Source organism: Podarcis filfolensis (genome assembly GCF_964270895.1).
Source record: "Podarcis filfolensis genome assembly, chromosome: 7".
NCBI classification, from domain to species: domain Eukaryota; kingdom Metazoa; phylum Chordata; class Lepidosauria; order Squamata; family Lacertidae; genus Podarcis; species Podarcis filfolensis.
The window spans coordinates 73025015-73040218 of NC_139603.1; the positions used below are offsets into that span (position 1 = coordinate 73025015).

The following is a 15204-nucleotide window of genomic DNA, read 5'->3' on the forward strand; positions in this document are numbered from 1 at the left end:
CATTTACAGAAGCGATGAATGAGTTTTGTTTGCCTTTTTAAAGGCAATCAAATGTAACTTCCCAAACTAAAATTGCTTTTTGTAACAGTGTCATTTGAATTTGGTGAAACATGCAAGTTGAAGACAAGTTTGTTCTGAGATGCACTAAAGCAGGCATAGGCAAACTCGGCCCTCCAGATATTTTGGGACTACAACTCCCATCATCCCTAGCTAACAGGATCAGCGGTCAGGGATGATGGGAGTTGTAGTCCCAAAACATCTGGAGGGTCGAGTTTGCATATGCCTGTAAAGGTTTTATTATTAAACTGCAGTAATCATCTGTATTAAGCAAAGAAAGAAAAACAATATTGTCAGGAATGATATTGAAATATGAACCTAAGCAAAGGGACAAAATGTGATACAACCTCAACGCTTTATCCATTACACCACATTACAATTATGAGCACATTCCATCAAGACACTATTGAAATACTTGGGAATTTTTTAATCAAGAAAAAGGTGTCTCAGTTGTTCTAGAGACACCTTTTTCTTGATTAAAAAATTCCCAAGTACAGTATTTCAATAGCGTCTTGATGGAATGTGCTCACAATTGTAATGTGGTGTAATGGATAAAGCGTTGAGGTTGTATCTCATTTTGTCCTGTTGCTTAGGTTCATATTTCAACAGTGTATGGATGGACTGTGTTAACAATTGAAATCTAGTGTAATGGATAAAGTGTAGGGGTTGCCTCCTTTGCTATTCCAAAGGCTTTCCCAGTTCTCTGGGACAGGTTTTTTTTCTTTTTTGGGTGGGGTGGGCTGAAAAGGAATCAATAAAACACTAATTTATTTCCATCTATGGGAGTCCTCCACTGAACTGAACAGTAGAAGAGAAACAGTTGGATATACCATTTGGATGAAAGCCAGAGTGATCCATATTCAAATCTGAACACAGATCTTAATTTAACCCAATCTGTGTTTCTCAGTCTTATCCTACCCTGAGGCTATTTTGAGGATACAATGGAGAAAGAAAGAAAGAAAGAAAGAAAGAAAGAAAGAAAGAAAGAAAGAAGAAGAATTTGGATTTGATACCCAACTTTATCACTACCCTAAGGAGTCTCAAAGTGGCTAACAATCTCCTTTACCCTTCCTCCGCCACAAAAAACACTCTGAGAGACTTCAGAGAAGTGTGACCAGCCCAAGGTGCATGTGGAAGAGTGGGGATGCAAACCCGGTTCACCAGATTATGAGTCCACCGCTCTTAACCACTACACTACACTGGCTCTTAATCACATGGCACCCTGAATGCAGCAAGTCCAACACTAGGAGCCAGTGCAAGTTCATCGGAAGACTGGGGTAGCCAGTCAATTAAAGCAACTCTGCACACCGTGGCAGAAAAAAATCCACAATTTAGTTTTGCGCCATCTGAAAAAAGTACTTCCTTTACTCATTAATCTTCCAACATCCAGCTTTTCCTCATCTCTTCTGTCAATTCTGACCAAATTCTTCTGACTGTATTATATTGTCAAGTGTGAATTACATAGTTACTGAGTTGTATCTCTTTATAATGTATTTATCATCATCACCATTATACTGTGGGGGGGTATTGTTTTTGTTTGTTACTATGTTATGTATCTTTATGTTTTTATATTGTAAACTGCCCTGTGATTCTTGGATGAAGGGCGTTATAGAAATTTAAGAAATAATAATTATTATCAGTGCTTTTTTCTGAGGGGGGCGGAATGCAGGGGTACGCATACCCCTAAACATTTTGTGAATCTAAGTTTGGCCTCATTGAGGGGCAGGATTTCAATATGAGTAGGAAAATGAGAGTACCCCTAAACATTTTTTTTAGAAAAAAAGCACTGATGATGGTGATGATGATTTATGCTTGATGACATTATTGTATTATTAATTGGTTTACTGGTGGTTTTGTTTGAATTTGTTAGCATGTCTTATAATCATCTCCGAAATACTGTGATATTTATTTAATGCTTATCATGAGCTGCTGTGGACATGGTGCACCAAAGGGAAAGGACATGTAACTAAAAACTAAACTAAAGGTAGACTATTACATTTCTACTTTGTCTATTCAGTGAGATAATATTAAAAAGTGCCCCTCTGTCATTAGGGCCTTCTGGGTTCTATCCTTTTCATACCTAAGTATTTTCTTCACTCTGGCAGCAAATTATATCAGGTTGCTATGCTTAGCAATTTACATTTATCGTGATTTACCTCCACTAGTATATCACTACATTGACTGGAATAGATCTGCAGTGGTCAGAGACACTGAAATGAATGGCTTATCTCTGTGGGGAAGGACTTTTTAAATCATTCTGTCAGCTGCCATGCAGAAAGTGATCTTCAACTTCCAGCTGTTCAGAAAAGTGTGTAAGGTCCCTACATTATCAGTCACAGCGTTATTTATCTCTGGAATGCAGTGATGGATGAAGCTCACTACAAGACCACAAGGCAAGTATGAACAGTGCATTTTGGTAACCTCTGATTGGAATCCCCATGTATATAAACAAAAAGTGATTCTAGTTAACAACCCCAAATCCTTGATCTCAAATGTCCTTTTTGTGTCAGAGCAATTCCAGAATAAAGGTTGAAGTGGCAGTCCACCTGCATGCTAGTTATTTGCCATCCCATCATCAAAAACTTCAAAAATAGCCTCCCCACATTCACAGTGTGAAAATGGGGCAGCAAAAGTGAGGAGGCTCTTTTGACTCAGCAATACAGTATGTTGAGAGTAAACTGGGAATTACAGATACATAAAATTATTACACAAAGCTATAGAATCTAAGGAGGCTAATTTATAAGGTCTCTTTATCCAGCCCATGGGACTTTCTGCAGGTCATGCCCCTCACCTGTCCTGCTCTTTGCCCAGTGTGCTTTTGAGTAGCTGGAATGTATTCTCAACTTGTTTTCCTTGATGGTGGATATACAGGGCGGGTCTTTTAAAAGAGGCCCCATGGAACATGTGTACTCTGTATCCACAGGGCCTCTTTTAAAGGACTCACCCTGTAGAAGTTGTGTAGAAACACTCTGGCTTTTATGCAGCTTACATTTAGCCTATAGTGCAAACGTACAAGTTGTATCTATTGCTCCTCTTCATTTTGGCTCTGGATCTACCTGCTATGAGGCCCTCCGGCTGAAAGTGGTTTCCAGCCCCGTATTAAGTCAACTTTTGCATTTGATGTTGTTTGTGGCCACCACCCAGCTGAAGAACTTCATGAGAAAATAGAAAGTCAAAACTAGAAGGAAAATTATGTAAAATGTGTTGCGGTTATGAAAAACATAATTCTATACCTTTTCCATGAGTAACGTCCACAGTCCATGTGCAATTCAGTGAATTGGGATACAATTCAGGATAGCCTGGAGATAAAATAGTCCCACTTGGTCCTCTAACATCTCCGCCGCACAAAGCTGAAAAGGGAGCAGGTGGAGAGAGAAATGTAGTAGGGACATAAAAGCAGGCAGTCATATTAAAACGAAGCATGTGAAATAGCAAGTTGAAATTCTATTATCTCTGTTTAAACAATGGCCTATATGTGGGAGTGCCAACAGTTCCCTTGGGTGACAAATCTCTAATTGTAGCCAATATTTACACAAAGTGCTCTGAAAGGAAACATGATTAATTAATTGTTGAGAAGCTTTGGTAATAAGTATTAAGAAAATGAATTGCTAATTATACTGGTTGATTTGAGAAAATTCCTAGTTGGGGAGGGGGGATGTTTCCATAATAAGAATGGAAATTATTTATATTTCAGAATCACACTGAATACTAAACACCAATATAAGTCTATCTAGGAAAGGGGTATGCAATTGAGGAAGATATATTAGAGAGAGCTGGAAATAGCTTGAGAGAGGGAGCACATGTGGTTCTTTTGTCCCATATCACTAATCAGTTTTTAAAGCCTCTGAAACAAAGTAAAAACTATAGGTGTGTATCGAAACACACAGACAATGACTTACTTACTTGGAAGTAAACAATATATCTTAATTCAGTCTAATAGCAGTGCAGGCTCTGCAGCAAGCACAAAGCCATGAAGTCAAGATCCCAAGGTATATTAGATAGGGAATCAGTGAACTGTAGAACTGGAAAGTACCCTAGTCCAAAGACCTCAAAGGAAGGAGAGTCTAACACTTTCTGAGGCAGTCCGTTCTACTGTCGAACAACTCTTACCATTAGAAAGTTCTTCCATTAGAAAGTTGAAATCTCTTTCTTGTAACTTGAAGCCACTGGTTCGAGTATTACCCTCCGGAGCAGGAGGAAACAAGTTTGCTCCATCCTTCATGTGACAGCCCTTGAGATATTTGAAGATGGCTATCATATCTCCCCTCAGTCTCCTCTTCTCCAAGATAAACATACCCAACTCCCTCAACTGTTCTGCATAAGGTCCTTAATCATCTGAGTTGCTTTCCTCTGGTACACCTTTTAGCTGCAGTTTGTATCATATTTTAATATTTGTGGGCTGGATTATGAACACTGGCTAGGAATAGAGGTTGGATCTGCATAAGTAAAGGTAAAGGGACCTCTGACCATTAGGTCCAGTCGTAGCCGACTCTGGGGTTGCGGCACTCATCTCGCTTTATTGACCGAGGGAGCCGGCGTACAGCTTCCGGGTCATATGGCCAGCATGACTAAGCCACTTCTGGCAAACCAGAGCAGCGCACGGAAACAGCGTTTACCTTCCTGCCGGAGCAGTACCTATTTATCTACTTGTACTTTAAGGTGCTTTCGAACTGCTAGGTTGGCAGGATGGATCTGCACAGGTTTTTTATTTTATTTCGTAAGACTATTTGAGAGGGTTTTAACCTTAAAGGCAGCTGATAAGTATTTTAAAAAACAAAAACAAATAAATAGTCATCCCCACACAAGCATAAGTTTTATGTAACTCATTTCCTAAACTCTCTTATTCTTTCCATGTCAACTTTTCCCCGCTCATCTACATCCCTCATCTCACATCACATCTCTCATCCCATTCTCATGGATTAAAGAATTTCTAATACATCACTTCTAACACAAAGCCTATGCAAATGCCCACGCTCCTGCCTTGGAGAACGGACTTTTTGAAATAATATCTTCTATGACAGCATTTACTGAAAATATAATTCTCTTTTGCCTTAATTGGAATTTGCTTCTCTTGTCCAATTTTTGATATAGATCCCTAGCTGGCTCCTAAATCCTAGCCCCATTTATTATTTTCAAATAAAGCACAGTAGCTGTATTGGTCTATTATACCCAAATAGCAGAGACATTAAAATAATTCCATATGTTTGGACCAACCAGTATTATAGCGCAAAGGCTTTTGCAATACTGTTTAGACTGCTTGAACTTTAGAGGTATTTCTGCATCTTGTTTTAGACCAGCAACACTAATAGCATATGGTCATAATCTAATGACTATGAACTTTTATATAAAGGCTGAGAATTTCACCTTGTTTTACAGTGATTTATATATATATATAAACTTGCTAAGTTATGCAAAATGCCATACCCATTTTTCAAGCATATTGCCAGAATACCATCTGGATGCTCAGTGCACTTATAACTCAGATCATGTGTATTTTCCTACTAGTGCTACATTGCTGCAGCGATATATGTTGCAAAATACTAGTGGGGCCATTTGTATACGGTGTCCCCTCTCCATCCAAACCAAATAATTTGTGCTTGTGTAGCAAATCTAAGGATCAGATTGCAACAACTCCTGTTCCAAAAACTCAATATCTAAAGTTACATTCTAACTGATTCCAAATATAAAATCCATCTTATCATATACAAAGGATGGTAAGTGAAATGTGTCTTGGAAATAAAGCACGAAAAAGATACAAATGGACAGAAGCAGGACACAAACAATTGTCAGCTGCTATCTACTGAACCATGTGCACAACTATACAACTTGCAAATGGGTTTAAGAACTTTACTGACATATTCATAAATGGCATAATCATTAACCATTTAACTTCAACCTTCACTAGCCCGAAGCCTTACACCTCTGATGAGAGCTGGCCGATATCATTGTTCTGCTCCCCACCTTGTTAAATTATCAAATTCTGAATGATCAGCAACACAATGTGTTCTTGCTTATCACAAGCATTCCTTGGGTCAAATGCTCTCAAGCCAGCAATCCATGAGAAGTTGGTTGTGGTAAACCTCCACTGAGTAACTTGATGTCATGTGATGCTCATCAGTGTATTGACATTACTCTCACCCATTCAAATCTACACTATACCCTCCCATTGTGACCTACTTAGCTGGTAGAGACCTTGGTGAATTGAACCAAATCCAAAGGCATTACAGTAGTATGGAGTAGGCAAAAAAAGCTTATTAGCCCGTTTGGAACATGAATTCAACCTCTTCCAATTACCAGGTAGTCGAGTGCTGTCAAAATGGGGGTAGGCAACCTGTTATTGCTGCTTCAAGTTGAGTGAAAACCAAATCCCTGAACCCCTGCCCACTTTCTACCACCTCTCCTACCACCACTTGGGGAGAAATTATTTTCTAAAAGTCACTGAGTTTACAAAACCCAGACATTTCCTTCCAAGACTGTCCTTGACTTGGCAATCCTCCATGCCTTATAGGAAAAACTATACTTGTTCTTAGCCAAAAGGCCGAGAAACATTCTCACTTTATGAAAACTAGTGTCTAACTAAAGGAAACAATTGAGTGGAATGGATCCAACTTTGAGTTCATACAAGGGACAGACCTCTCTCCAGTGGTCAATTCCAAACTAGCCCCAAAACATTACTCTGGAAGAACTAATAGGGTAAGGGAATTAAAATGAATTCAGCCATGAATCCATAAATGGGCTAGAATAAATATACCCAATCTTGCCTTTAGAGGATATTTATTCAGTGGACAATTGCCATTTAGAAGGGGGGGAAATAATCTCATTTACTTAATGAATTGCACACTAGTTCAGCATCTCAAGGAAGAAATTTGTCACAATATGTAATGTTATTGCACAGCAGAGAAAACTGTTCACAGAGAGCTCCTTAATAGTGTTTATTTTTAGACTATAAGCATGTGGTGCATAAGAAAACATTGCTTCTATTCTTTGGTAGTGTATTCTATTCAGTAAAGAGATCCTGATACATATCCTAACTACAGTAGCATCGCCATGGACGATTGCAAGTGAGGTATGGAGAATGGTTTTCTGCAGCTAGAGTAGCAAAGCTTTGAACAGCTGGCTTGATAACTATGTCGCTGAGTTCAACCCTCCCACAATGGCGATCTCTCCAAGGCAGCCTTCTAACTTACGGAAGAGTGTCAGGGAAGCTACATGTTACTTCTCTGGGATTACATGTAACAGGGAAAACAAATGCTGTTTCAGTGTTGTGCAAGGAATTTCCAAATCTGGTTTCCATGTTAGGATAAAACTGAAACAGCACAGAATGAGAAACAGGACCTTTGAAAAGCAAAAAGAGTCAAGTCAGGGGTAGAGCCATGCACTCTCAGCAAGCTGAAACATGGGGGAGACATTTTAAACTGAACTCAGCTTTTTTTTTTATGTTACAAAGTTTGTAACATTGAAATATAAATGGGGGGGGGAGGAATACAAGAATGAAGTGGAAACAAAATTGGAAAAATGAGAAGATTGGGACTGGAAAAGGAAGCAACAACTGAAGCAGAGGATCTTGTAGTGAAGCCAGGAACATTGACATTGTTAAAGTCCCTTTCTGCTTGCAGACCAGCTTTTAGATCATTGCTGCAACCTAATAAATTATGGCCACAGCACAGCCGTGCTAAAGTCTGAGTATCATATGAGGTATGAATCATTAAGAAACAAATATTGAAGACCTGATACCTCAGGGTTCAGGTCCAGTTTTTTTATGGGCAGACTAATTAGCCTTGCAGGGGTGTTGGAGTGGATTTTACTACCTGCCAGCCTATGAAGATCATTAATTTTATTATTACAAGAGAGCTGTTATCAGGACAGAGAAGGTGTCCTGATATTTGCTTCTTCAAGAAGAGCTAGGTTTTCTCTTGCCAAGCATTTCAGCAAAAGAAAAAGTGGAACATTTCATACTTTTACAGCAATTTTAAAAAGTCTATACTGCACTGGACATTTCTTAGAGCAGGCATAGGCAAACTCAGCCCTCCAGATGTTTTGGGACTACAACTCATCCCTGACCACCGGTCCTGTTAGCTAGGGATGATGGGAGTTGTAGTCCCAAAACATCTGGAGGGCCGAGTTTGCCTATGCCTGTCTTAGAGCATGGGGATCAGGAATCTGTAACTGTACCTGACTAGAGTAGATGGGGACTCAACATCAAAATTAGATTACTGCAACACATTGTACATAGGGCTGCCTCTGAAGACAGTTCAGAAACCTCAGCTGGTGCAGAATTCGGTGGCCAGGTTGCTCACTGGGGCAAGATGTTTGAGCATATTACACCAATCCTGGCCCAATTCAAAGTGTTGGTTTTGACCTATAAAGCCTTAAATGGCTCAGGATTGCAATAACTCAAACCAAATTAAAACAAAAACACTTCTCTCCCCATATAAACATCCCAGGTCCTAGTCAGACACTCTAACCACTGCACCATGCTGGCTCTCTACCTCTTCCCATATAAACAGACCTGGACTCTGCATTTATCACCTGAGGCCCTTCTTTTCCATGAGAGGGTTGGTACCTCAAAAGAGGCCTTTTATGCAGTGGCTCCCTGTTTTTGGACTGTTCTCCCCAGGGCAGTTTGGCTTTCCTTATACACTTTTAGGCACCAGGAGTAAATGTTCCACTTCAATGAGGTCTTGGGCTGATTAATATTCTATAGTCTTTCAAATGTGTAGGGGGAGGCAGGCTCCTTCAGCAAAATTATTGAGCAAGATAACATATTTTCCTCCAGATGTTGTTGGCCTACAATATTCATCATCCTTTAGTTTATTAACAAGTAAACCTGGACTCTTTAGTTCATAAACAAGCAGAAGAATCAGGTTTGCAAAAGTAGGACCAGCCTCTCTCCTTCCTTATCACAAAGCTAGCACTGATAAATCTGAAAGCCAGTGTGATGGACACGCCATAGATGATATTTTTGTTGGGATATTGCCAGGGAGATGGAGGCATCAGGCAGGCCCCTAATCATCTCCGGACGATCACCGGTCTACCATGGAGCAGCATCAGTCAATTAGCGACACGAGCCTCAGAGACATTCCAAGACCCGTGCACACCCTGTTAGCAGAGTCTCCACAACGAAAGGATGAACAGGAGAGCATATTTACAGCTTTACTCAATGTAGATCAGACCAAAGGAAAAGCATGACTGCTTGCCTCCGTGTCCAGGAAAACAGCCGGAACAAAAGCTATATGCAAAACGGAAGTTCCCAGTGAGCTAGAAGTAAACAGGCATGTGACACACAACAGCCTGTTCCCTTTTTAAGGTGGAACGGAAATATCCTAACAATTTTGTGCTAATTTGAACTGATTCTTACCATCACAGGTAGGGAGTGGATGGCTCCACCAGTGGTTCTTTTCACACAGCAAAGGTTCTTCATGGCTGAGCCTATATCCTGGGTCACACCCAAATGATACCGTTGAGCCAATAGAAAAGTCGTGCCCATAACGACGACCATGAACAGGTATGCCAGGATCCAAGCAAGAATAGGTGTTTACGGTTACACCTGGAGTGGAAGGGAACAAATGTTCCAAATATTAAATGGAAAAAAAGGACTGAGAAATATAGTCTAACACGGTTGATTAATATATCCATGCATAATGAAACTGGGAGGATATTGGTAGTGGGAAGCAGTAAGGAAAATGACCGCTCCCCGCTTAAAACGGGGGGCGCCCTTTGCGTGGACGCGTGCAGCCCCTAGATCTGGAGCGGCTCCAACAGCATAGGCTTGGCTTTGCCTTCCCTCAGGTGGGATACCTGGAGGTCTCCGCCTACCTCAGTCAGTTGTCCAATCCCACCTGGGGGAAGCGTTGCCAAGGAGACCAGGCCAGGTATGGGAGGGATTACCTGCCCACACAATAGAGGGAGGATCTTACCTGGGAATCCTCACTTGGCTCCAGAGCTTCTCCCACCCTACCCACCCTCAGTTAATGTCTTATTTTGCAGGTTAACTTTTCTTCACAGGTTTTGCAGGTTAACTTTTCTTCACAGGTATGCGGGCGCTGCTACGTTAAGGTCGCTGTTAAAGGGCCGGAAAGGAATTTCCCTGCATTGGCAGGTTTCGCCTTTCCCGTAGCAAAACGTCACAACTTTGGCGGTATCAGGCCTTGGGCGGAATCCTTTTGTCCATCTTCCTCTTTGCGGCGGCGATACCAGGGTTCCCCGATAAAGGGGTTTTCTGAAGGGAGGCTTTGACCGTACGCCGAAAGGTCGTCATTGCTCTCCCCTGCGGCGGCGGTGTTACGGGGGCGGCTATCTCTGCTTGAACATATGTTCTCCAGAGCCGGCCCATCCCCCCCCCACACACTGGATAACCCTGATGCTCCCTAGGTCCCCGGCTGGGGACTGGGGAAGGAGAACGCCCAATGCCTGAGCCAAGGTCTACCCACATTTGAAATTTAATAAAGTTGTGGCCAATTTAATCCCATAGCACGTTGTCTTGAGTCGTTATTCCACATGACGGGGGGACCGCGCGGGATCTGGGGACTCCGCCTGTCCACGCAAAAGGGAAAGCTTCTCTAATACTGGTCAATTGTTTCACGTGTGAATGGTGTTTGTGGAAGTACTATGTAAATGAGGCTATGCGAAATGCGCGTGTGTTGTGAACAGTGTGAGTGAGAGCATAAATCTTGATATGAAGGGATGGCTAGGAGGGAGGGAGGGAGGGAGGGAGGGAGGGAGGGAGGGAGAAGAGAAGAAAGAAAGAAAGAAAGAAAGAAAGAAAGAAAGAAAGAAAGAAAGAAAGAAAAGAGCACTATGCTGACATAAAAAACCAACTCATGGAAGCACACAAAAGCCACAGACTGCACAAGTGAAGTAATTCAGTTCTGGGAACTGCTTCCTATAAATGTTGTCAATTAATCTCACACCTGTTGAGAATAAATCCAAATTAAATCAACAACTGTTTTCCATAAAACCTGGGCACTCTGTTTTGATGGGAAGCCCATCACCTACCTAAAGAATTGCCCAAACTTCTAATTATGTAGGGCTGCTCAATAACTTAACTAGAATATGACATCAGTGAACCAAATCCAATGTCACACTGGTTTCTCAAGTTCTGAGCAACCCATGTTAACTTTCCCTTATAGCACTATTCATTTAAAAGTCTTAGCAAATTTGGGCCATTTGCAGGTGTTACAAAAGCTATTCCAGAATAATTTGCAATAAAATGCTGGTGAATTTTCATGAATAGTTTTTTTTTTAGAAATTCAAACTGATGCAGAAATGAATTTAAGACTGGGGAAAAAATGAGAAACTAAGAGAAACCAAAACTGATTGATGTGTTCTTTTTCATTAGCACCGATAAATGGGTGCTATGTTAATCCATACAGCTGTTGACACACAACAGATATACACATAGAGAAAGAAGAAAAATGTATGAAATGTGTGTTCATGCAAGCATGCACATACACAAAATAAACAAGTTTGATGCTACAAAATAACCTTAGATACTAAGGAAAGCAAAAGCTACTTACTTTCATAGTGGATTTTGAATCCATTGTTAGAACGACTGTTGTCTGTTGTAAACAGAAGGTAAATGAAATTGGTACTACTGAACAGAAATTGGGGGACCTGTGTACCATTGTAAGATCCTAGAAGTGGTGAGAGAAGATTTGGTCCATCGTGCACTTCCAGAACATCGTAATTGAGTTCTGTCTGGAATCTATGTTGGAGAAACACACATAAGATAGACGTAAAATATACCCAAAGATCATACAAATGAAACACTGTTAAAATTGATAGGCTACATATAATATTTAGATGAAGCATGCATTTTGTAATCAAATCCTTATTCAAATTATACTCCCTAAGTGCAAAGAATGTGTGAACCTTGTCCTTTTATTTCCGTTGAGTTTTATGATGTTCTATCACACTGTGTCAGTTATCCACAGTAACTCTGGAGGTGACTCAGATATCAAAGATACCAACCGTTTTGCACATATGCATCTCTAAATGCCCCGACAAAGGGACTTCTCAGTTTAACTTCTATACTGACAGGGCTCAGTTGTCAGTTTTACTGCTGCTCTTTACAACTATCACAGCAAAGAATGAATAATGCACATAGCCTTGGGGAGAGGGGAACTAACAATATTCCTCCCCAATTTATGAAACACCCCATCAGAGGCTTTAGTTCAGCTCCTTGTCACTTTCACATCTACTGTGAATGGGCTTTTCTGAACTTTTTTTTAGAGGGGTGTGTGTAGGAAAGGAACATGTCAGTTCTACAACTGCTCTCTGAGCAAAGGGCTTTCTACATTTCCGAAGTTGTTCAAGATGTTAAACCGGGAAAAGGTTTATTTATGATTAGTTATTTATTTACAGATTAAACGGATATATCATATGCTCAGTGGTGGAGCAAATGGCCCCTCTTTAAAGTGTATCTGAATATACAGAATGCTAATTTGCTATTTCTTACAGGTGTGTCCTCAATATTTGCATCATTGTCTCTACCCATGATATTGCAAGGACATTAACTATGCAAAATCATATTTTATTACACTGATCTCCCATAGCTCATATAAGGTTTTGCAACCTGGTCCCCTGAAGAGTTTTTCTTGTACAGTTGCCAAAACAGAAGCAAGCAGCATACAAAAGTTAGCCCTGAATTTTTAAAATGTGCACCAAATACTTGCATTTTTCAATCCATCCTCATTTAAGTGACAATAAAAACTTAGCACATCTTTAATGCTGCAATCCTTGCACTACTTGCTCACTTCTACTTCCATTAATACCACCAGAATTGGCATAAAATGATTTATTTATTTTTGTTATGAAGATATAGAGAAGCATCTTGGTAAATACCCATGTTCCAACAGTCATTGTTTCCGTCAAAGCACAATATACAGTAACCTTATGACTTTTGTATTGGATCACTTACAAAATAAACCTGAAAGAAATATTAATTTAAGTTCCTGAAGGAAGGGGGAAAGCGGCAAGGCATATATTCAAAGATGTCACTTCCATTAGAAATAATTTCTTTTAAAAAAGTCATTCTATTCTTGGAAGTCCTTCTTATTTTCCTATGTTTTAGATATGGAAAACATCTGATTCATTATCAAAACCACTGATCATAATAATGTAGCCCAAAGCTCACAATTCTAAAGATTATGTATTAATTAACACTATAAAGTCTTGATAAAACAATCCCTTCTGACCACTCATTCATTGTGTTCAAAAGCAAGACTGAGTTTTACTTGGTTTCAAAAGCAAAAGATTGAACACTGATCATAAATTTACAGGAAACTAGAGCAGCTTGCAAGTCCTAATGCAACTGTGTCTTGAACAACAGAATGGCGGGCTAGTAATGGCTTTATTTTCAGAATGGAAAATGCTTTTTCCAGTTTAGAAACAAAACTTGGAACACAATAGGCTAACAAAAAGAAAAATGCACTTTGTGATAAAAGTGCAAACTTGTTATTCACCAAGTGATGATAATAATAATAATAATAATAATAATAATAATAATAATAATAATAATAATTTATTATTTATACCCCGCCCATCTGGCTGGGTTTCCCCAGCCACTCTGGTTTCCCCAGTCTGGGTTTCCCCAGCCATCACTGGTTTCCCCAGTGATGCCCAAGTTAACAATGGGAAGCTTCTGTAATATCTCCAAATTCAAAATGGTGGCTTATTTTGTAACTCTACAGGGTGTGGAGTAGGGAAAAAATGCACCATCCTGAATCCCTTGAGTCCAACTCGCTCATCTTACTTTTAAAAAAAGACATGCAAGGAACACTAACCAGGCAGTAGTTAAAATGGCTTGTTTTTCTTAAACATGATTAAGCATTGCTTCTAATGATTAAGAAGTGGCTACAAGTTATTTTGTGAAACCATTCTTTAAAATAGATTTGCAAAGCACGGTTTGAATTTATTATAATTACATGATTATCTGCATTAGGAAAACGCAGTTTCTGAGGGTACAAAATCAATAATATATAAAATCATCATCAACAACATCATCCAAACTGTCGATTTCCAGGTGAAAGGCAGGTTTCTCCTAGTGTCACCACATACAGAGCCTCTAGTGCAGAGCTTAACCATGGTTTCACTGTATAACTGGAAACATGGTGAAACTGTACATCCGCATTGGACCCGCCTAGACATTGTTTTGAAATAACACTAAACCATAGCTTAGCATTATATGCATGGTCTTCCTTCCCAAGCTTTCCTCTTGGTCCTCTTGTGTGACCAGAGGGGATAAAAAACATCCATTTCCATTTGAAACCAGCCACAGCATTTAGTGGTTTACAACACAGCCATAGAGTCAACCATATATGCATGTTATTAAAAACTGCGCGGCAATATTTTAAGATGATGCTACATCTTTAGAAATCACCTGATTCCATCCATTTCCTACCTTCCCCCCAAACAAAGCAACATTTTAATTATTATTTTTCCACCAAAGGCCACTATCATTGCCATCAAATCAGCAAGGTTTTATCTATCTGAAAGCAAGCTCAGGAGTGTTCCCTTCCCAGCCCCCTGGGGTGGGAAAGACATAGGAATAGTTGTGTTTGTTCAGTAAAAGGCATACCACTGTATATTTCTTCTTTCTGGAAGGAATACAACACTACTGCAGAAGAATAACATACTTTTAATGTTTCACTCATATTACCACTCTGCATTACAACTCTGCATATAAAAATATATGTTGTTCACATTAAATTAGTGGTCCAGTCAATGCAGTTGATTTAGATGGGGGCAGCCTCCTTAACATATGTCAGATCTTTTTTTTACAAAAACAGAATGCACTTCTATTATACAAAATAAGCACATATTGATGCAGAAAAAGCCATCTGGTTGCACAAAAATGCAGTGTAAGAAGTGATCCTGAGATAAAGGGTTTGCACAAGTTTCTTGTTCTGTACCAGTGGCGTAGCGTGGGTTGTCAGCACCCGGGGCAAGGCAAGTAATTTGCGCCCCCTAACCCGTGGATTTGCGCCCCCTAACCCATGGATTTGCGCCCCCTAACCCTAACTCCCAGATGTTGCGCCCGGTGCGGCCGGCCCCCCCTGCACCCCCCACGCTACGCCACTGTTCTGTACTTCAAGAAACAGTTCACATTCGATGCAGATTCATTCCTACTGTATAACACACAGTGTC

General features: G+C 40.1%; 1 protein-coding gene across 5 annotated transcripts in view; it reads right to left on the reverse strand.

Annotated features, from left to right (window-relative positions):
- The window catches only part of CSMD3 (CUB and Sushi multiple domains 3), a 584373-nt gene that overhangs the window by 183820 nt on the left and 385349 nt on the right, over positions 1-15204 (reverse strand). For all 5 annotated transcript variants that reach the window (XM_083621789.1, XM_083621788.1, XM_083621791.1 and 2 more), the window contains 3 exons: positions 11574-11761; positions 9416-9604; positions 3291-3407 (listed from right to left, as the gene is read on the reverse strand). In XM_083621789.1, coding sequence (XP_083477915.1) covers positions 3291-3407; positions 9416-9604; positions 11574-11761 — 494 coding nt within the window. The remainder of the gene's footprint in view (positions 1-3290; positions 3408-9415; positions 9605-11573; positions 11762-15204) is intronic.